Raw genomic sequence first — 22,412 nt, forward strand, 5'->3', positions numbered from 1 at the left:
ATAATTAGATGAGATGATGGTAATATTGGATAAGATAGGATTTTATGATGAAGTAAAGAATTTAGATTTGTAATTGCAATAATTAACATAATATTTTCAAAAAACAGGTGGATGCGCCGGGTTTAGATTTTCTATAAAAAATAGTTTCATGTTGATTTAAACAATAAAATGTAACTTACAAATGGTTAAAATTACATGTGTGATGTCAACCAATAATCGTCACACAACGCTTGTTTTCGATTCAAGGGTGTTAAGTGAATATTAAATATATCCGACACAGCGCGAATGTGGGCGTGTATGGGGTACAACTCTTCCGGTCGACGGACCAATGGTGAGGCGTCGCGACGTAGGGCGGAGCTGCTGGGACGCCGTCGCTATTTAGCGCCTATGGCGTCGCGACGCCGTTCCCGTAACGTGTCATTAGGTGGGTCACGTGCCGCTAATGATACGTTACTGTGGCAGGTGGGAAACAATAACAGGAACGGGCGACCCGGAGGCAAACAAATGGACGGTCACTTAGTCAGATTCGAGCCGCTAAATAAACAACCCAGTGATGGAATGATTGCGCAACATGGATAGGGAGGTTGAGAGCAGGAGCAGGATGCCGCGTCCGTACCATTATCAGGAGCCAACAGGTGGAGCCGCTCTGTTTCCGGTTTCCGCCTTCTCCGCTTTTCACCTACTACGGAACTATAATTATCTATTACCAGGTATTACGTAACACTTTAAACTAATCTGTGACGAAATTTACATCTTAAAATTGAATATTAGTTTCCTAATTTTGAAATTTTGGGAAAGATTGCAAGTTTTATTCTTAAACAATCTCATTTCCGTTCTTAACACTATTCTCTTTCACCATAAATATCGTACACTTTAATATATTACAAATAATACACTAATATCAAATTTAACACCTATAAAACAAATAAGTAATTCATTAATCAAGCACACAAACTTGAAAACGAAATTCTGATCCATAACTTAATTTAATAAATAATATTTTAAAACTATTTAACTAAAAAAATAGTGATCGAGATAGTACAAAATATACATATATAACATAAATAAATACTTAACAAATTTAACAGTAAATACAATTATACATTAACAGATTCCAGTTATTTATACTATATCCTGCTTATTGTTTCTTCTGATTTAAAAATACACTAATGATAAATGAAATATTTTAATACCAAATTTTATGTTTATAAATCTTACAAATCTAAATTTATATTGAGTAATCTGCAATATAAACATTGAGTTATTTTATCATATATTTTTTTAATTTATTAGAGAATAACGTCTATACAAATATTTATAAAATCAGCATAATATAAAATATTATTTTTGACGAGTAATACTTTACTAGTTGACTTAATGCAGACATTTAAATTATTTATATAAATGTTAAATAACAACAGTATATAATATCCACTTACACAATGTAATTATTTTTCAATCTATTCTTTGATTTAAACAACCCATTTTTTGATTTAGTCAATATTTATATCAATTTTATAAATTCAAAATATTCAAAGTACGTCAAATTTTTGCAGGATGAATTGCATATTATAAATATCTTAACCAAAAGCAACTTAACCTATACATGTTTGCTTTTGTGCTTATGACATAAGTGTTTTTGTTTTGAAAAATTTAAAAGTGTTCATACTGTTAAACAACAATTTATATTTTTAATAAATTTTCATATGAACGTGAGTAAAAATACATTGTTAAACGCGTTAATATAATAATATAATTCTACTAACAGTTTGTACAACTCACTTCGACCACTGGAAATTCGCGTGTTTCGGTGTGAAATTAATATTTTTCGGTTTCGTATTTATGCACATGACCACATCAATTCCGTTGCAGCGAATGATGCACGTGCACAATTTGCGCAAATTGGAGTTTACGCTCACCACACGCGAACCATTTCCATTCCAATAATAATAATAAAAAAAGAGAATTTAATAAAACATATCAACCCTGTCTTCAATTATTTCAGAAATTCCGAAGATCGGTTACCATCACAATGAGAGGTTTTCTCTACATGATGTTCATGAGCCGTCGTCGCCGAAGGAACCCATTGATCTTGGAAAGACTTTGCTTAGTGGTTTACCACCTCATCCAATTATATCCCCAAATTTATTTGGTTACCACCACAGTTTATCTCCGCTGCATCCTATTGGGAATACAAGTACGGATTTTGGATGTTGTCTTTGTTTGCTGTTATTACTTTTTCTTGTATTTGGGTTTAGGTCCGCATGGTAAGTCCGCGTTGGGTTCGGAAAGTGATGCGAAACGGCATAGGGGTGAGAAGAAACCTATTCCTGAGGAGCAGAAGGACGAAAAGTACTTCGAGAGGCGACGTCGGAACAATCAGGCGGCAAAAAAATCAAGGGATGCCAGGAAAATTAGAGAAGATCAAGTACGTATTCTTGCACATTTAGAAAGTTAAAAATTTTAATAATACATAAATTTACACTAAAATTTTATTAATTTATAATTAACTGAAATAACAGTACAATTAGTAATTAAATTTTTACGCATTTGTTATAAATTAATAACAAATTATACAAACATTTCTTATCGTGACATAATTAACAGTTTTTTTTTTTAATTTAATAAAATAAACAATACATTCTATAAATCTTGAACAAAAACTAATAAAAACATTTTAATAATTATAATTGTTTTCTTTGATTGTGCACAGATTGCGTTGAGAGCGACGATCTTGGAGCACGAAAATGCGATCCTGAAGGCGCAGATCCTTACGTTGAGAGAGGAAGCCACGTCGCTGCGTCAAATGTTAATGGAAAAGAAGGCGACGGAAATAACGATAACGTGATAAGAATTGGATTCCTAGTAATAATAAAACCTATTTTAAACTACTTGTGAGATTGTTAACAGCAACACGCTTATATTTAATGATGATAATAAAAAAATATTCTAGTTACTATTGCCATTCGTTTACATTTTATTTCCATCATCGTAAAAAAACAACATTTTTCATATTTTTAACAATAATATCGTTAGTTTTTTTTTATTATTTAATTAATCAAATTATGATTATTGTTTACTAATAATTGATAATATTTCATTATTATTTCATCATTCTTACGTTTGCTCTAAATAGCTCATCAGCAAATATGAAAAATGAATGACTAAAATTGAATCCTACCATTACAGTACAAAAAATTGAACTTATTTTGACCATAATAACCTGATAAATTTAGAAATTATTGTTTATTTCAGATTATTGTCTGGTAAGTCAAATGATTATTTTCGTATAATAGTCGATAATATATTAATTATTAATGTTTTACCCCTTCTAATATTTTCTGTATTTACGTCATCTGCTAATATGAAATAATAAATGATGAACATTTGAATCTTACAGTAAAATGACAAAATCAAAATTTTACAAATTTGAAACCATACGAGTAAAATGTCGATTATCCGTAGTAATTCGGGAACGTTACGGATAATTGATACAAACGTCGCTTTTATTTGCTTTATAAACTTAATATCTATATAAGGTAATGTGTAATTTTTTATTGTTTTCTTTGTAAAATTATTTACTAGATGGAAGATTTGTAGACAATTTTATTGTTATTTAATAAAATATTAAAATAAGTACAAATTATTTATTTATTATTGTTCAAAATTTAGTAATAACGAAAGTGTACTTAAGGTTTGTCCATTCTTATATAACAAAGTATGGACAATCTATTGAGTTTTTATTAAGAGAATATAAATCTTAATAAAAAGTCAATAGAGTTTTAGAAATTTATAAGTAAAATGTACAAAAAAGTTGATACAAAAACTTGGTTTGAATACAATATTTTTGAATTTTGGACTTTTTAAAATCAATCATCCACCTCCCAATAAAAAAAACTATAATATTCTATAAAAAAAACAATAATATTCATTATAACTAAAAATAATTTAAGATTTCTATACAAAAATAATGAACAAGAAGTTAATTGCTATAAAAGGCTATTTTTCCCCAATTAATTTTGTTGCAACAAAATATTTTTTTCTTGTAATAAAATCAATAGATAATATTAATCTTAATAAAAAGTCCATAGATTTTTAGAAATTTATAAGCAAAATGTAGAAAAAAGTTGATACAAAAATTTGATTTGAATACAACAGTTTTCAATTTTGGACTTTTTAAAATCATCCATCTCTTATTAAAAAAAACTGTAATATTTATTGCAATTATACAAAAATAATGAACAAGAAGTTAACTGCTGCAAGAGGCTTTTGACTATAGGTCTTTCTTCCTCATTCCAATAAAACCAATGTAATTTAGCTTTGATTATGAAATTAATATTGATTGATATAACTTATTTCAAAAATTGTTAAATAAACCATAACTAAAAGATATTTCATTTGTTAAAATATTGTTTCAAGTAAACATTTATGAATGTAATGTTTTTTTTTTGTTAAATAAATAATTTTAATATTTATAATTATTTAATTCTATAATTTTGAAAACTCATTGAAAATGAAACTCATTGAGAAATTTTTCATTTAATTATAGTATTTGTTGAGCTTTTTGTTACATTCTTATTGATTTATGACTGATTACAAGAATTGTTAATGAAAATTCAAGGGTAATTTATAATTTGTATTGCTATTTATTTATTTATTCTGCATGTAAGTAAAAATTGTCTTTTTTTCATTGAATAAATAAAATCTTTAGCAATTAATTTAAAAAGAAAAGTGTCTCTTCTTTAATAAGTAGCATTTTCTTTAAAACTTATTTATTATGCATTTTCAAAGATGTTTTAAAATTCTGGTCTACGCGAAGATCTTTAATACACTTACTTTTTTCAGAAAACGTGATGACAAAAGTGTTAATTAAAGGGAACAGTTCTCAAGTCCGAGAAGCGAAGAAAGCATATCGGAAGGGATAAAAAGGAAGGAGTGCAAACCAATTTCGCATGGGTGTTATTACGGTTTTGTGTCATCATTATTATATGCACATGCAGCATTGGGGTGGACTCCTTGTTGAATACGGCCTTTAATATCGGGGTAATCTAATTCACGGATGGCGTGTGACCGGATGTAATTATTATTGTAATATATCCGCCCACTCACCTCTTCCACACCGCCCGCCCGCACCAGTCCAAATCGTGGGATTCGCCACGTGCTCTTCCTTCCAACATACACACTTACCTCATCGCCACCCCCTCAATATGTGTCGTCGATCAAAAGATCCAACACCGGGCCATCAATATTAATACGTTTGCATTAACACACACTACATTCCACTCATCCGGATACAGTTTGTAGACAATTGATTGATTGATAAAACAAAAAAATTAATAGTAAGGTTGTCACCTTGACAACCAGTCAACTTAATTTTTGAATTAAAATAAACATATTTTTTAAACATATCTCAAATTTTGAAAAATAATAAATTTCTTTTTATGTCGTGTAATTTTATTTACAATCTGTTCATTAATGTGAAAATTGAGTAAATTTAAGATCGCGGTTGACATTAAGTGGATAATCTCTCCCGGTGGATCGTTACCATTATGATGATTTGATTTTTCTAATTTGTTGGTTGGTTGTCGTCTTGTAAGTTAACTTCAGTAGTATATTGATGTTCTGCGATTCCACTATTTCCTTTGACTGTGAATCTGCTGCTATCCTTAACACTGTTATTGTCCATCGACTTGGCTGAAGGTCCATATGCTGAACCTCATTCATTTCACTGTCCATCTGAGATGAACTATGGTCCTATTGCTGCAAGCACCGAGAGGGCTCACAAAGAGCCTGGCTTGACCAGGATTTGAGCCTATGACCACTGGCACGTGGGTATGGCGACTTAACCATTCGTCTATTAATCGCCCTAAATAATATATTGAAACAATATTTTTAAACATTTTTATCAATATTTAAAAAAAAATCGGTCAGGATTTGTATAGTAAAATCAGTAAAGTAATATAAATGTTCCACATTACGTATATTAAGTATTAATAGTTTACGTCATCTGCAAATATGAAATTATAAATGACGAATATTGAATCTTATAGTTACAAACAAAAACTTATTTTTATATACTCGTGATAACATGAAAATTTCTAAAATTAATGTTGTTTTCGAAATTTTATTTCATAAATCTAATAATTACTTTAGTTTAGTAATAATCAATTATATTATTAATTCTTGAAAATAACACCAATAATTCGGGGTAATTCGGGAACGTTAAAGCACGGATAATTGAAAATCACGGTTAATACAAATATCGCTTTTATTTGCTTTAAAAACTTAAAATCAAATTTTTAAAAATTTTGAAAGGTAATCTGTATTTTTTTATTGTTTTCTTTGTAAAATTATTTACTAAACGACAGATTTGCAGACAATTATTGTTATTTAATAAAGTATTATAATAAGTACAAATAATTTATCTATTATTGTTCAAAAATTAACAGTAATCAAAGTGTACATATATGTTCAAGAAGTACGTAACAAAGTATGGACGGGGCTTTAAAAACAATTGACTTTTTATTAAAATTTCATAAATAAAATGTTGAAAAAAGTTGATACAAAAACTTGAACTTGATTTGAATACAACATAGTAAAATTAGGAGTCTATATCGCAAGCCCGACAACCGAAAGACCGTCTATTGAAAGCCCGACGTTCGAAATCCCGAGTGTATCGAAATCCCGACTGTATCGAAATCCCAACGTTCGAAGTCCCGAGTCTATTGAAATCCCGACGTTCGAAATCCCGAGTCTATTGAAATCCCGAGTGTATCGAAATCCCGACGTTTGAAATCCCGAGTCTATTGAAATCCCGACGTTCGAAATTCCGAGTGTATCGAAATCCCGACGTTCAAAATCCCGAGTCTATTAAAATCCCGACGTTCGAAATCCCAACTGTATCGAAATCCCGACGTTCGAAATCCCGAGTCTATTGAAATCCCGAGTGTATCGAAATCCTGACGTTCGATATCCCGACTATGTCAAAATTCCGACTACCATAATTCCGACAATCGGTTGTCGGGCTTGCGATTGCCACCGTACAATTAGTAAAGTCAGTAAATATACTAATTTGACAGTATTGTTCATTTATTTAAAACACTTTCAAACAATATTTCATTAATGTTTAACATGAAATTGTCAGTAATTAACTGATTAACACGTTAATTCGGTTTGCCTGCTGCGAGAACATTTTTCGTGGACTTACGTCAATTACTAACTTAAACCTTTCTTATACTTTTTTTTATTAACTTTTAAACAGTATATACCAATTGAGAGAGATGTGTCTCACAATTTATTTTCTAAAGTATTCATAAATTATGTCACAATATCAAGTATTATTCTAAATTGCTTCAAGAATTATTAAAATATGTATATGAAATGAATTGGCGTTTAAGCTCTGTAATTGACGTAAGATCTTTAAGGTTATATACTGTCAAAATCAGTGACGTACATAGCTACAAACTATTATACATAATTTATGACCCACCGGTGGGTCATGTCGTCATCAACGTGTTAGTCTTAATGTAAAAATTGATTTGTTTACTTAAAATATATATAAATATAATAATATGTTCTCTAAATATTTATAGTAAAATATCAGATTGTGACAACTTTTTTATTTGACGTCTATTTATATTTGATGTCTATTACCTTTACCATCCAGAATTTGCAATAAGACGGACACTAATTCTTACTCGATTAGTTTATATGTAAGAATTGCGTTTTATGGTCACTTTTTTTTATATTTATTATAACAAATGTCAATAAAATTAATAAATATTAAAAAATAAAGCAAATGAATTGCAGTATTATATTGTTGTTAAATGTTGGTAGCTTCTTTACAAATCACGAAGGGTGCTCAAGGCTATCTATCTACATCAAACATCGGATTTAGTATGCCAAATACAAATATAATCATGTAACGTTGCTTTGTTACGAGTCCCAACAAATATTTGCCCGAGTTCAACATGCCATGTAAATAAGGACATCGAATTCGATTCGATCTTAATCGTAAATTACGCAAAACCATCATTACGACTTCGATCACATTGATAACTTAATTTAAAAGAAAGTAGTATTTAGTTTTTTATACTTTATGCTATTAATTTGTGCTTTTACGATTTTTCAATGATCTATACAATATTTTTCTTAATTTTTATTTTTGTATATTAAACGTTTTATTAAGCAACAATTGAAGTGTAGAACTTGATTAAATGTTATGTGAATGTGTTTTTTTTACTTTTCATTTTTAAGACTTTTACTTTATTAAAAAAAAGTACAAAACTTTGCTTATTATAATTCTATAATTCTATTATTTTTACCATTTTTCATATTTTCAAAAGTTATGATATGTTAACTAATTCTCCATATATAAATAAATTCTTTTACTATTAGAATTAGCAAACTTTTTCGTAATATTTTACCTCTTCTTTTTTTAAAGAAAACTTTCAAACTTTTCTTATAAAGTGATTCATAATTATTAATTTTATTTGGTTATTTGTATTGTAATAAAGCATACATCATTAGGCTGAAGCATTGTTTTCATAACACCTGACGCAGAAGAACAGAGAAGAGAAAATAAAATAATAAAGGAAAAGTGGTCTGCAGGTGTTGGAATTCCCACAGGGTTAGAGGATGGGGTTCGGCGTTGTTTTGAAATCGTGTTTGGATTCGACCCCCCGGGAGCCGCTAACTAACATAACTGTAACCTACCCCTAATAATCTTTTACACAACTTTATTCATAACTTTGCCCATTTGCCGCGTTAAATTACCTCCCAAGACCTCCGATTTCCGACACGAAACGTTACAAATAGACTTTATTATCTTCGTGCTCCAACAACTTTTAAATTCACGAATACACATAGTATATGCACATACAAATACATCACTGATTGTTCACTAATTATAAATAATTACGTAACACAAATTCGCATCAACGATTATTGTAAATTTCGATTTTCACGCTAAAATCACAACAAATTTTATGTAAAATGTATATCAATAATCGGTTATCACCAACATCCTGGATTTTTTTAAAACCGGACTAATCGAAGAACCAAATAAAATATAAATAAACTGAAACAAAATTCTAGTTTTTATTTCGAATTTATTTTCATAGCGCTCAATTAAAATTCAGTTTGTTAATATTTTTCAAACCGGACTATATTTTATTTGGACTTCTCGAAACCACATTAAACGATGTATTGCTATAAATGAATGGATTCACGAAGTGTCTTTTTAAAATTTACTTTTATAAATAAGTGTCATAAAAAAAAGCATTACTACTATGTTATTAAATAACTTTTTACTGAAAGTTTATAAGATTTTTTATATTATTTTTGTATAAAATAATATTTTATATCGGACTATTCTGAATCCGAACTGATTGAAACCGTACTAAGCAAAGTATTGCGATATAAGTGCCATAAAAGAAGCGTTACTTGTAATTGTTTATGTTATTTTAAAAATTAAATAATGAATAATTATTTACTACCCTTGTCATAAATCAAGGATATATTTTGAATTGTTAAGTCTCAACAGATTATCAGTAATTGGGCGAAAATAATGTTCTGTTACAAATTAACGTTTTTCCCTTATCGTTGAAATATTTATTAGTTTCATGACCGAACTGGCTAATATCATAGCTTATATATAAATAATCGCCAACATCCTGTTTAAAACAGGACTAATCGAGGAATTTTATAAAATAGAAATAAATTACATAAAAAAAACTTGACTGGGACATAAAGCGATAATTTTTGTATAAAAATAATAATTGTCTTTACTATTTTTTTAGAATTTATTTACATTTTGTTAAATTAAAAATTTAGTTTGTTTAGAAAAAAATTATATCGGACTATTGTGAATCCCAACTGATAGAAACCGCACTAAGCAAAGTATTGCCTTATAAGTATCATAAAAGAAGCTTTACTACTTTGTTATTAAATAAGTTTTTCATGAAAGTTTATAAGATTTTGTATATTATTATAAAAATAATATATTGAACCATTATCATTAATCAAGGATATATTTCAAATTTTTAAGTCTTAACAGATTATCATTATTTGGACAAAAATAATGTTCTGTTAAAAATTAACGTTTTTCACTTATCATTGAAATATGTATTAGTCTTAGATATAAATAATTACCAACATCCCGGAGTGTTTGAAACCGGACTAATGGAGAAACTAAATAAAATAGAAATAAACTGCACAAAAAGAGACTAGACTTGGAAATAGACCGATAATAACAATTGTCTTTACTATTTTCTTTAGAATTTATTTATATTTTACTAAATTAAAATTTAGTTTGTTTAGAAAAGTTTTATATCGGACTATTATAAATCCGAACTGATTGAAACCCCACTAAGCGAAGTACTGCCGTTTAAGTGTAATAAAAGAAACGTTACTACTCTATTATTAAATAACTTTATAAGATTTTTTATATTATTTTTGTATAAAATAATATTTCATATCGGACTATTGTGAATCTAAACTGGTTAAACCCGCACTAAGCAAAGTATTGCCGTATAAGTGTCATAAAAGAATCGTTACTACTCTGTTATTAAATGACTTTTTAATCAAAGTTTATAAGATTATTTGATATTATTTTAAATAAAGAATATTGAATAATTATTTATTACCCTAGCAATAAATCAAGAATATATTTCTAATTGTTAAGTCTTAACAAATTATCAGTAATTGGACAGAAGTAACGTTCAGGTTACAAATTTTTAATAGTCTCATGTCCAAACTGATTAGATATAAATAATTGCCAACATCACGGACTGTTTGAAACCGGACTAATAGAGGACCTAAATAAAATAGAAATAAACAGCAGAAAAAGAGAATTGATTTGGGAAATAGACCGATAATTTTTGTATATTTTTTTTGAATTTATTTATTAAATATTTAGTTTGTTTAGAAAAAAATCTAATCGGACTATTGTGAATCCGAACTGATTGAAACCGCACTAAGCGAAGTATTGCGATGTAACTCTCATAAAAGAAGCGTTACTACTTTCTTATTAAATATTTTATTCATAAAAGTTTATAACATTTTTTTATGTTATTTTAAATATTGAATAATTATTTACTACCCTTGTCATAAATTAAGAATATATTTTGAATTATTAAGTCATAACAAATTATCATTATTTGTGCCAACATCCTGGACTGTTTAAAGCCGGACTAATCGAGGAACTAAATAAAATAGAAATAAATTGCACAAAAAGAGACTTGACTGGGAAATATATCGATAATTTTTGTATAAAAATAATAAGTGTTTTTACTATTTTTTTTTTATTTCATTTTTATTTTACTAAATTAAAATTTAGTTTGTTTAGAAAAAAAATCAAATCGGAGTATTGTGAATCCGCACTAAGCGAAGTATTACCTTATAAGTGTCATAACAGAAGCGTTACTACTTTGTTATTAAATATTTTTTTAATGAACGTTTATAAGATTTTTTTTATGTTATTTTAAAAATAAAATAATGCATAATTTACTACCCTTGTCATAAATCAAGGATATATTTTGAATTGTTAAGATAATCAGTAATTGGGCGAAAATAATGTTCTGTTACAAATTAACGTTTTTCCCATGCCATTGAAATATTTATTAGTCTCATGTCCGAACTGGTTAATACATACAATAATAAATATCACTGCTTAGATATAAATTCGTGATGATTAAAAATGCAACGTTTATTTTGTCCGTGTTCTTATATATTTTGTTGATTCCAAAATTGGACAAATATAGTCGGTGAATAATTGATGAGCGCTAGAGAGGTGATCGGGTATTGTTTAGTGTATTATATGGCACTAAATAACGTTGATTTACAAACACGTATAGTATAAGTGTGTTTTTTTTATAAATATTATTTTTAGTGGACGTGTTCTAGTTGTTGCTGTCCGTCCATGTGTTTTTCGGTTTGGAAAATTATAATGGTCGGGATACGAGTGTGTATCAGAAATGTATTAGATTATAATCGAGGGCTCATATAAATACGAAACCGAATTTATTATTCATGGGTATAAATGCATACGGCATAGACACTAAATGATGGCTACAATTGAACGACGATCTTTTCCTCGCACAAACGAATTTATCAAAAGGAAACCCTAACATTTCACTCTTTGATTATTCAAATAAGAATACCAAATATAATAATGATAATATAAAATAAAATGAAAAATGTATTGAAAAGTATTCCAGAAATTCAATTTTAAACAACTTTGACTCTTTGTCAATTATGTCCCAGTTTTTCTATTATGTCTTTCATACAGCGATTTTATTCAAAGACCTAAAATAATGGTTGCAATCTTTGTTTTTAATAAAACACATTGTATTATTTAAAATACAAATTAAGTTTTTGCTTATACTTATTATTGAGTTTATCTCTAATTAGTAAATTAGGCATGGACATTTTTAGTTTTCAGCACGTTTTTATGATAAAATTCTATATAAATAAAGACGAACTACATGCAAGTAACTAAATCACAATGAAAAGTATAATTTTATTACTGTGCGTCTTCAATTCTGCGTTAGCTGCTGATGTTTGTTTATGTACATCAGAGTACAATCCCGTTTGTGGTTCCAATGGAATAACATACTCTAACCGATGTGAATTTAAGTGTTATGCGAAGAAAAATACAAAAATGTTCATAGTTATAGAAGCGCAATGCGCTTCTTCTTGCACTTGTCCTTATATGTGGGCTCCAGTTTGTGGAAGCAATGGGATCACATATTCAAACCCATGCGAATTAACATGTTCTGCCAGAATTAATCAAGGTTTGATGATAGCGTCCAAGGGTCCGTGTCCGTGCATCTGTCCAAGAAAATTTAAACCAGTGTGCGGATCGAATGGTGTAACTTACAGTAATCGCTGTGTCCTCCAATGCGCTGCTAAACTTAAATACTTGAAATTTGTGAAGAACGGACTATGTTAAGAATTTGAATATATGTTAATAATATTACTAATTTTAATGTTCTGGCTATTGGCCTACTCGACAACAGTGAAACTACAAAAAGGCTGAAGCGTTGCAAACCACTAGATTTAGTATACAGATTTAAGTAATTATTAATGTTCAAATCATCATAACTATCCACCGGGAAAGATTATCCATTTAATGTCAACCGCAATCTTAAATTCACTCAATGTTCACATTGATGAACAGATTGTGATTGTGCGTGTTTTAAAGCTTTGGGTCAAAAATTCTCTTTTACGAACTCAAAAACTGTACTATTTAATTAAAATATTTATATAATTTATTTATGAATGTGCTTATTTTTCAATTAAATATAAGACTAAAAGTCTTCAAGAGAAAAACTTAAGAAATATGATATTCTAAAAAAAAAATGTATCTATATACTATAGATCAGCGTTTTCAACCTTTGGGTCGGAAAATAACAGATGTCACCTTGTGTCAAATCGAAGAACAGCTGATGAAATCTTATTTCTTTTTATTTAATTTTCTCTATATCTTTTACGAACTTAAAAACTAATTAGTACAGTTAACATTCACATAATTTATTTGTGAATGTGGTTATTTTTCAATTAAATATAATTAGGAATCATAAAAATTTCTTTGAATAAGACATGGATTACGGACTATTAATTTATTGGAAGTATGAAAATAAAAAAAAGTAATGATACGAATCTAATACCACGAATCGAATATATAAATTATCTTTCGAATATCGTCGGTATTTTTGTTGTTGTCCTGTCCTATCCCTGTCCGTCCTTTCTCCACATTAGGGCGTATGAAGTCATAAACCGTGGGAATTTATCGAGCAAATTCAGGTGTCTTTGTGACACGTAAGGCTATTGCGTTGCTTATTATAAAATAGTCACCGACCTCTGAACGATCAAACGATTTACCCACAAAGACCCTATTAGGGCCCATACACATACACACGGAGACGTATAGACATCAACACGAAACCGCCGATAAAAATTAATTATTTACGCGAAACACATTACGTTTCTGTAATAATACAAAAAAAAAATAATAATAGTTCAATTTCTTGTTTCGTTGTGTTTTTTTTATAAATAAAAATAAATCTTTATTATTGTTGAATCACAATGGGCTTAAATACAATGCATATCACTTATTGTTGAGGTATCGTAGGTGGCGAGAGCCGCCTCGGCCGGAGTTTTGTACTCGGTGTTCTGATTGGGCTGCTGCCTGTGCTGTAGGAATATCTTGTATAACATGAGATGCGTTATGCTGCAGATCAGAGCGAAGACGCAGAAGATCTGCAGAGCTCCCCTTCCGCCTATGTGCTTGTAGAACAGTCCACCCACCAAGCTTCCAATCGCGTATCCTGAAGACATGAAAATTAGTTATAACATTTGAAGTTAATAGAAACTCACCGAATCCATCGTCCATTCCGGCGGCGATTCCCTGCATCGTTGCAGAGGTACCCGGGGCTGCGATGGCATTTGCGTACGCCACAATCGTGGTGTACGTGAGGGCGTAAGTCGGCCCTTGCATGATGAATTCAATCGGAAGAATCCACCAGGGCGATGGGACGACCGATATCAGACCCAGTCGAAGGGCGTAATTGATGAAGCACATGCTGAACGAGTGTGCGTGCCCGAAACGCTCCAATATCTTTCCTAATTATAAATAAATTTGAGTAATTAACCACAACACATTACTAATTAGAAAATTTACCTGAAATCGAGAAGAATATGACCTCTCCTCCAAGAGTTTCAGCAGCCACAATCAAACCCTCCAGAAGCTTAACATCAGTCGTATCAGTGGCTATGGCCAAGTCTTCTAAATACCTTAAAAATAATATTGCAATTTATTATCATCTTAATCAGTAGGTTTCCATTTAATGATGTTTTATTTTTAATAATGAAATAAATTGTGAATATTTACCAAAATAAGTAATACACGAAGAAACTATCGACGATTCCGGCGAATACTGCGTAAGTTATAAAGATGATGCAGTGCCTGTTGTTGAGGAGTTTCCTCAAATCTTTGAAGATGTTCTCGGGGGTTTCCATGATGGGAAGCTTCAACTTCCAGCAGGAGAAGAAGTCGAAGGCAATGAAGACCAACATGATTATGAAAGCTGGTGTATAACTGGTGGAGTTTCCCGATGCCCAATTCACGCAGAAGCCGGATAGCAAAGCGGTGAAACCGAAACCAATGGTTCCCCAAACTCTTTGTTTACCATAGTCATATTCATCACCTGAAAATTGATAATTTATTTTAAAATAACATAGTTAATATATAGTTGTAAAGTTACCAATAACGTCAAAGCAAATGGCATCGCTTATAGAATTTGTTACATTGAAGCCAATAGTTCCCAAAGACATCAGAACGATGAAGACCCAGAACGTCCAGGACGTGTAAAGGCAAGAGTTGCTGTTCTCGATGTTCTCCGTGCATTTGAAGCTGCAATTCCTTCCGATTGGAAAAGACTGCGAGATATTCCCAGGGATGCAGCTCTGACTAGAATCGATGTACAGAAGTGGAAGTTCGTGAACTTGGCCGCTGATCTCGCAGCTGCAGATCATGTGAACCGTGGTATTGCAGTCGTTCCAAAATCCCTCCTGCAACGCACAAAACAAACTTAAATCAACTATGCAATGGACATGATCATTTACTAACTGAGTCATTACATATATCTAATTGATCGCTGGTTGCGTCGAAGTCGTACTTCATGAAGCTCCTGGAAGGAATGATGTTGAGGAGCGCGAAGGCTCCGGCCATAATCATGATGAGGCTGACGAATATAGATTTCCGATATTCTCTGTAGATGTCGACGATCAAGCCGAACAAAGGTTTGGCGAGTAGGAAGATTATGGGTAGAATAGCATTAACGGTACCCATCACCGTCGACGAAACACCCATTTCTTTACCGTAAACCGGAAGTTGTGGTAAAATAGGACCCATTGCTAAAGAAAAAATGAATTAAACATGCAAAATAAATCATAATTGAAAGGTCACTCACCTGCCATGAAGAAGAAGTAATGGGCCTTTATGGGCATGAGATCTCTATTGATTTTGATAGGCATTTTTCTTCCTTTTTTGTTATTGCTTAATGGAAAACGAAGCAGTCAAATTTTGTAAAATTATCTTAGTACAATCTACCTGCAAAAATATAAAAAAAAACACGTATTTAATACAACAAATCATAATAATTGACTTAATTAATTCTATAATTAATAGAATTTTATTTATTTTAATAACGAAAAATCAAGAAATACTTAAAAATTACGTAAATCTATTCTATTTCATTACAAATTATCAATTAATTTCAACATTACTTGTTTATTTTATTTCATAATTTAATGTTTTTTTTTTTAATTTAAAAAATACAAAATAAAATTGAATTTTAAACTTTTTAGAATGTAATTACGTTGCGTTTCATAATAGAATAACGTTCAAATTTTATGTTAATTGGCATTTAAATGTAATGAGTATGGAATTTTAACTATGAGCAAAGAATACGTTTAATTTAAAGTTTCGAAAGTTCTTTTAATTGAATCCAACGTCATTGCAATAGAATCGATGCTATAAGGATTATTAAATAATATATAACTCGGACCTACTTAATGATTTAGTTGTCAACATAATTGTGTTACGTAATCACTGTTTGAATATAGGCAACTTGAAATTGCGACGACTATATTCTCTATTGGCTACAAATAACAAAATGCAAAACAAAACAAAAACAAACAAACACGTATCTTAGGTACATAAACATTGCTCTTGTTGTAGGTTAAGTCCACTTGAACTACTCTCCTACTTGTAGGTTGGGTGGTATACTTATGTAGTTCTAATGAACTAATGTTTAAAATTTTGCTAAAACTATTAAATTTAGCAACTAAGATGTGCTTACAATAAAAATCAAATAATAATAAAATAATTATCTAATTTAAAAAAAATGTAAGTCAATTGAATATTAGATCAAGTCACAAATTAGCAAACAAACGCCAACTAATTAAAATGAGTGGTCTAATTAAGTTTCAATGACTCCTAGATAAATTTTGCTGATTCTTCGTATATTTAAAACAAAGGGTTTCACTAAATAAGTCGTTATATTAATTGGATAAACGTTGGTCAGTAATGCTTTTAATGCTCGAATAGGCGCAAAAACAATGTTTTCCCGAGCGATTATTTATTAAATTAATTAAATGTGTGAATAATGCACGGAAACGGCATTCGTAATTATTCATGTCACTCGAAATGTATGAATACATACATAAAACAGCATAAATTCTTAATTGTTTATGGTGACGACCGAATTAGGTCATAATAAATGCACGTATCGAATTATGTCTAGGTCGAAAATTCGAACGTTTTGCAGTATTGGCAAAAAAAATGCATTACATAATTATATGCGTATAAGGCGTATTTGGGCGAAGGACGACTTGCGCAACATAATGTACCGTTTCTCTATGAATCACTCGATTATTAAAAATTGTTGCACAATTGTTAATATTTATGTAATTAACATTAACTTATTTAGTTTTAACGTAAAAACATACTTGATAATTAATTTACTTTTTAATAAATACAATTTAATTGGTATACACAGAGCTAGAACACATAGTTATTGTACCAATTTGAATTTAGTTTTAGAATTTCTAAGAAATAATCTGCAAAGAAAATCAAAAGGTTGAAGTTGAATAGCCTCAGAAAGATATGTACATGATTGTTTATCAACAATACAGAAATATCTCCAAATGACATAATATGTTTATGTGTTTAAAAGTAAAATTTATTTATTTTATCCAACATTCAAATTACAAGACAATCATGGTTATTAACTATGTATTGATAAAATACAACATAAAATATTTTTAGAATTTTCACTATACTTGTATAATTACTTTCGTTTGGTTGTTTATGCACAATTTGTTTTTCGTTCTAGACTGTGATGATGTCAAGCAAAGTTTCTATTTGCGAATGCATATTTTTATTATATTTTTATGCACGCGACGTGTATTTCCTGAATTTTGGCGATGTTTCAATTACGCATTCAAATTTAATGAATTTTTGTATACATCCATTATTGTTTTTATTATAATTAAATTAAATAAAGTTAAACTATAAAAACGGCACTTTCAAAAATTTCAATAATCTAATGTTATTCTCTCTAATTTACTTAAAGTGAATGTTAATGTTTTTTTTTTCAATTGATTGTTTACAGTAATTATTATACATTCAATTTATTGTTTATACGTATTAACTTATTGAATTGAATAATTAATAAAAATAGAAAAGTAATTATCAACAGAAAAATATATTTTTTTAATATTATTTATTTATTTAATATTTTTTATTGGCAAAACGACTTTCTGCTTAAATTTTAATATGTTTCATATTTTTTGACTAAATTTTCGATACAGAACTTTAATGGCTTAGTCTATTGCCCAAAAAAACTCATAACACATGATTTCATCAATCTCATCAGATGATTTTTTTATAGATGTTAGATTACGTTCTAATTGTATCAATAATTGCTCATAAAGATATGCCTTCTTTATCTAAAAAAAATGACATTGATAATAGAATGTAGTTTTATTATGATTGTTATTTATATTATGAACATTTATATACAACAAACAATAAAAGATGAAATAATTGTGTAATCATTATTGAATTTATAGTTTTATATGTAAAAAATAGTAAAACTATCATTAATTACTCTAAATAATTACATAGACTTAATTTAATTACATCTATAAAATAAAATTTCAATTTGTAACAAAATTGAATAACTTGTAAATTTAAAACAATGTAATAATTATATTTGTTAGAAGATTTATCTTGCACTGAAGTATTCAATATAGTATGAATGTAAGTTAAATTAAGTTAAGATTTGTTAGTTGTAGGAAAGTTGAACAATTGTTTTGATCACCCAATCGCAATAAAAATGCTTAACTTTATATTAAAAATTGCTAACATGTTTTTAGCAATAACTATAATTATTAGTAGGTTTATATTTTATATATTAATTGTTTTATTTTTATAAAATACCAAAGAGTTATTGATGTTTTAATAAGAGTCAATGCGAATAACGAGTAATGAAGTATTGAATATTGTATGAATATAAAGTGAATAAATTTAAGATTTGTTAGTTATTGGAAAGTTAAAAAATTGTTTTGGTCACCCAAATGCACAAAATTTGCTTAACTTTCTATTAAAAACTGTAAACATGTTTTTGACTATCAATAAATATTTATTTTTATAAAATACGAAAGAGTTATTGATGTTTTAATAAAACGTAGTATTGTCAGACTAAATATTTACTCATAGGTCATAAGAGTCAATGCGAATGACGAGCAATAAAGTATTGCATATTGAATGAATGTAAGTTGAATAAAGTTAAGATTTGTCAGTTGTTGTAAAGTTGAAAAAATGTTTTGGTCACCAAATTGCAATAAAAATGCTTAACTTTCAATTAAAAACTGTAAACATGTTTTTGTATAGCAATAACTATAATTTTTAGGAGGTTTATCTCTTATTTGTTAATTGTATTTGCTTGTTTTATTTTTATAAAATACCAAAGAGTTATTGATGTTTTAATAAAACAACAAGTATTGACAGACTAATTATTTACACATAGGTCATAAGAGTCAATGCGAATAATGAGTAACACTGAAATAACAACTTATTTTGATATGCAAATACTTGTTGATCTACGAAGCTGCTGCTGCTTTTAATATTTTTTAAATGATCAAAATTATGACTACGAACAAAACTAAATTATGTCATTTTCAACATTATGACTTTTTCGAACAAGCTAATTTATATAAGACAATGGTGTTTTACCTGCAGGACACGAGTAAGATCAAAGAACAACTACATCTCGTCAAAATCTCGACAAACGGAACACATTTTTATTGCCACTTAATGAGCGTCGCATCAAGTTTCGCTAAGATTAAAAATCTAAATGTTAAGCTTAATTACTTTATCTATCTTATCTCAATGTTATATAGAGAGTAAAAAAAAAGTAATCGAGATGAAGCATCTACAATAAGTAACAAGTGTTGATCTTGTTGTAATTAAATTGCATTGTGATTTGTCTAATTTACTCACTTATAATTACACTATATTTTATTATCATTATATCAAACACTATAAACAATTGCTAAACTATTTCGTATATGTAATATATAAAAAAAATGAAGTAAGTAATTTTATCAGACATTGCTAAGATAATATTTAATTAATGCTTATCCATATTTTTTCAACTGTTCATACATTATTTATGTTTTGAATTGTTACCAAGTGATAACTTTTATATCTCGAGCGATTATTGTTATATACGCGTTAATTGCAAATTTCGATATTTGTTTTGTTTGCGTGAAAATTGGTGCTAAAGTTCTTATTTTCGGACTTACATTTTTCTTCTAATTTCCTTTTCGTTTTCTGGCACGACCGGCTCAGACCTCGCACTTGAATCGAATCCAGCTGAAAGACACTATTACATCCATTATCTGGCACGTTATCAGCTGCTGTTTCGATAACACTGTCCCGCAGAGTATAAAAAAAAGAATAATAACGATGGAACCGCTAGACGACAAAAGGAAAATCTTATCGATTCCAGTGTTTGCTTAATGCTTTTTAAATACAGTTTATCCTTAGCATTTCGAGCATAGACTCGATGCGAACGGCTTTCTCCTACTAACCAGAACCTCGCTTGTTTACTGCGTACTCGTTTGTTTATTTTTAGACCTGATTTCTTACAAAACGCCCAATTTTATTGCAGCGTCAGTGAGGAGAATATATTTTTAAAAAGAAGCAATTAATTAGGTTAATTTGATCTAATGTATTTGTTTTTTGGGTTTCGCGTGGAATTTTGGAGATTAGTCGGAGCGCAGAGATTGCGAAATTCGCAATGAGTTTAAATCCGATTTGCATATAAAGTATTTTACGACTAAGAGTTTATTGACACGTGTTTTATCTGATACTACAATGTATTTGCCTTTTCCTGATAAGCAACAAAGTAACATCCATTTAGTTATATAAAAAAATACAGTTTATAGGAAAAACCAATCGAGAAATTATGTAAGCTACTATTTACTGTTTGCTTAATGGATATAAACGATGTAGTTTTTAAAGTTCTCGTGTATTTGTTGTAGTCATTAGCGTTTCTAGACGATTTCGTTAGAAGACTTTAATCAACAAAGATATTAAATTTGCATTTAAACTTTCCAAATAATAAAAAAATCTAATTTATATAAAAAATACTAAAGAATAACTTTAAACCTACCTACCTATTTTACATAAGAGTAAAAAGTCAACAATCTGAATATTTACTAAATTTTTAAAATGAATAAATTTAAATACAAATATAAGGTATATTTTAACTATTTTTAGATCACTTTTTAAAATATAAGTTTACAGATTATTTTCATAATTTAATTTACATATATTTATGGTACTTGAAAGTATATTAAATATTTGTCTTTCAATAATATAAAAGATATAATATATTTGAAATTTCATTAAATTGTTATAGGCAACTAAATATACACATAGAATTATCAATGTGTGGAACAGGATGTATTTTAAATAAACGATTCGAATAAATAAAATACAATAATTAATTAATTATAACATATTGATTTGTATATATTGTAACTATATAATGATTCTATTCTCATTCTTTGTATCAATAATATATATCAAAAACTTTACTAATTTTGTTATTTTAAATAAGTATGAAGAGATATTTTAAACTGGTATTTATTGTACATATTCAACTAATATAAAATCGATTTAGTATTTCCACATACTAAAATAGAATTTTAAAGTGATTATTATCGAACACCTGTTAGTACTAATTGCAGTTCAGTTATGGTATAATTGACCTACAGATATTCTACGTTAACCATTTAAATACTTAAAGTAGATAAATAATGCAAGGATAAGAGAATATCGTTTTATTGATTTATTTAAACCTTCTTGCACGATTTCTTTTTTCTTTTCCGAGGACATTTAGGTGAACATTTCGAACTATCTGAGGATTCATTATCTTTGCAAGGTTTCTTCCGATTCCGATTTGGCTTCAGACAGCAAGGTTTCTCAGCGGCGCGCATATTCGCCATCTGCAGGTTTGAGACGTACAATTTATCGCAGGGTTTCTTGTTCCTCTCCTTCAAAACGCACTCCAGCTTCGTGAGAAGATTCAGAATGCTCGTATTGCTCCTATCCAGAAGATCGCCTTTGCACTTCTTCTTCCGTTTCTTCCGGCCGCACGTTGACTTTACGTTAGATTTATACATGAAAACGGACATTGTATCCTCTGCTAAAGCTTTCCGTTTGCACGGATTGTCGCACTGCTGGACTTTAGCGATGGCACCTAACACGAAATATTTGGACTTAGCCTCGTAGACAAGACCATTATTCGCTGCTTGAAGCATCGAAGTTTCCA

The 22,412-nt window shown here is 29.2% G+C and overlaps 2 protein-coding genes across 2 annotated transcripts; one reads left to right on the forward strand and one right to left on the reverse strand.

Annotated features, from left to right (window-relative positions):
* The first annotated feature begins 571 nt into the window (after positions 1-571).
* LOC108567376 (cell death specification protein 2) lies at positions 572-2,848 on the forward strand. The gene is made up of 4 exons (XM_017927792.1): positions 572-710; positions 2,006-2,197; positions 2,259-2,428; positions 2,714-2,848. The coding sequence occupies exons 1-4, from the start codon at positions 572-574 to the stop codon at positions 2,846-2,848; spliced, it is 636 nt and encodes a 211-aa protein (XP_017783281.1).
* Positions 2,849-14,026: 11,178 nt separating this feature from the next.
* On the reverse strand, positions 14,027-20,686 carry LOC108567377. Its single transcript, XM_017927793.1, has 8 exons — positions 20,377-20,686; positions 15,975-16,114; positions 15,632-15,918; positions 15,267-15,573; positions 14,894-15,209; positions 14,684-14,796; positions 14,380-14,625; positions 14,027-14,330 (listed from the first exon to the last, which is right to left on the reverse strand). Exons 2-8 carry the CDS (start codon positions 16,036-16,038, stop codon positions 14,095-14,097), a joined length of 1,569 nt encoding a protein of 522 aa, XP_017783282.1. The 5' UTR covers positions 16,039-16,114; positions 20,377-20,686; the 3' UTR covers positions 14,027-14,094.
* Between the last annotated feature and the right edge of the window lie 1,726 nt (positions 20,687-22,412).

Source organism: Nicrophorus vespilloides, unplaced genomic scaffold, assembly GCF_001412225.1.
Source record: "Nicrophorus vespilloides isolate i.1.1-1 unplaced genomic scaffold, Nicve_v1.0, whole genome shotgun sequence".
Lineage (NCBI taxonomy): Eukaryota > Metazoa > Arthropoda > Insecta > Coleoptera > Silphidae > Nicrophorus > Nicrophorus vespilloides.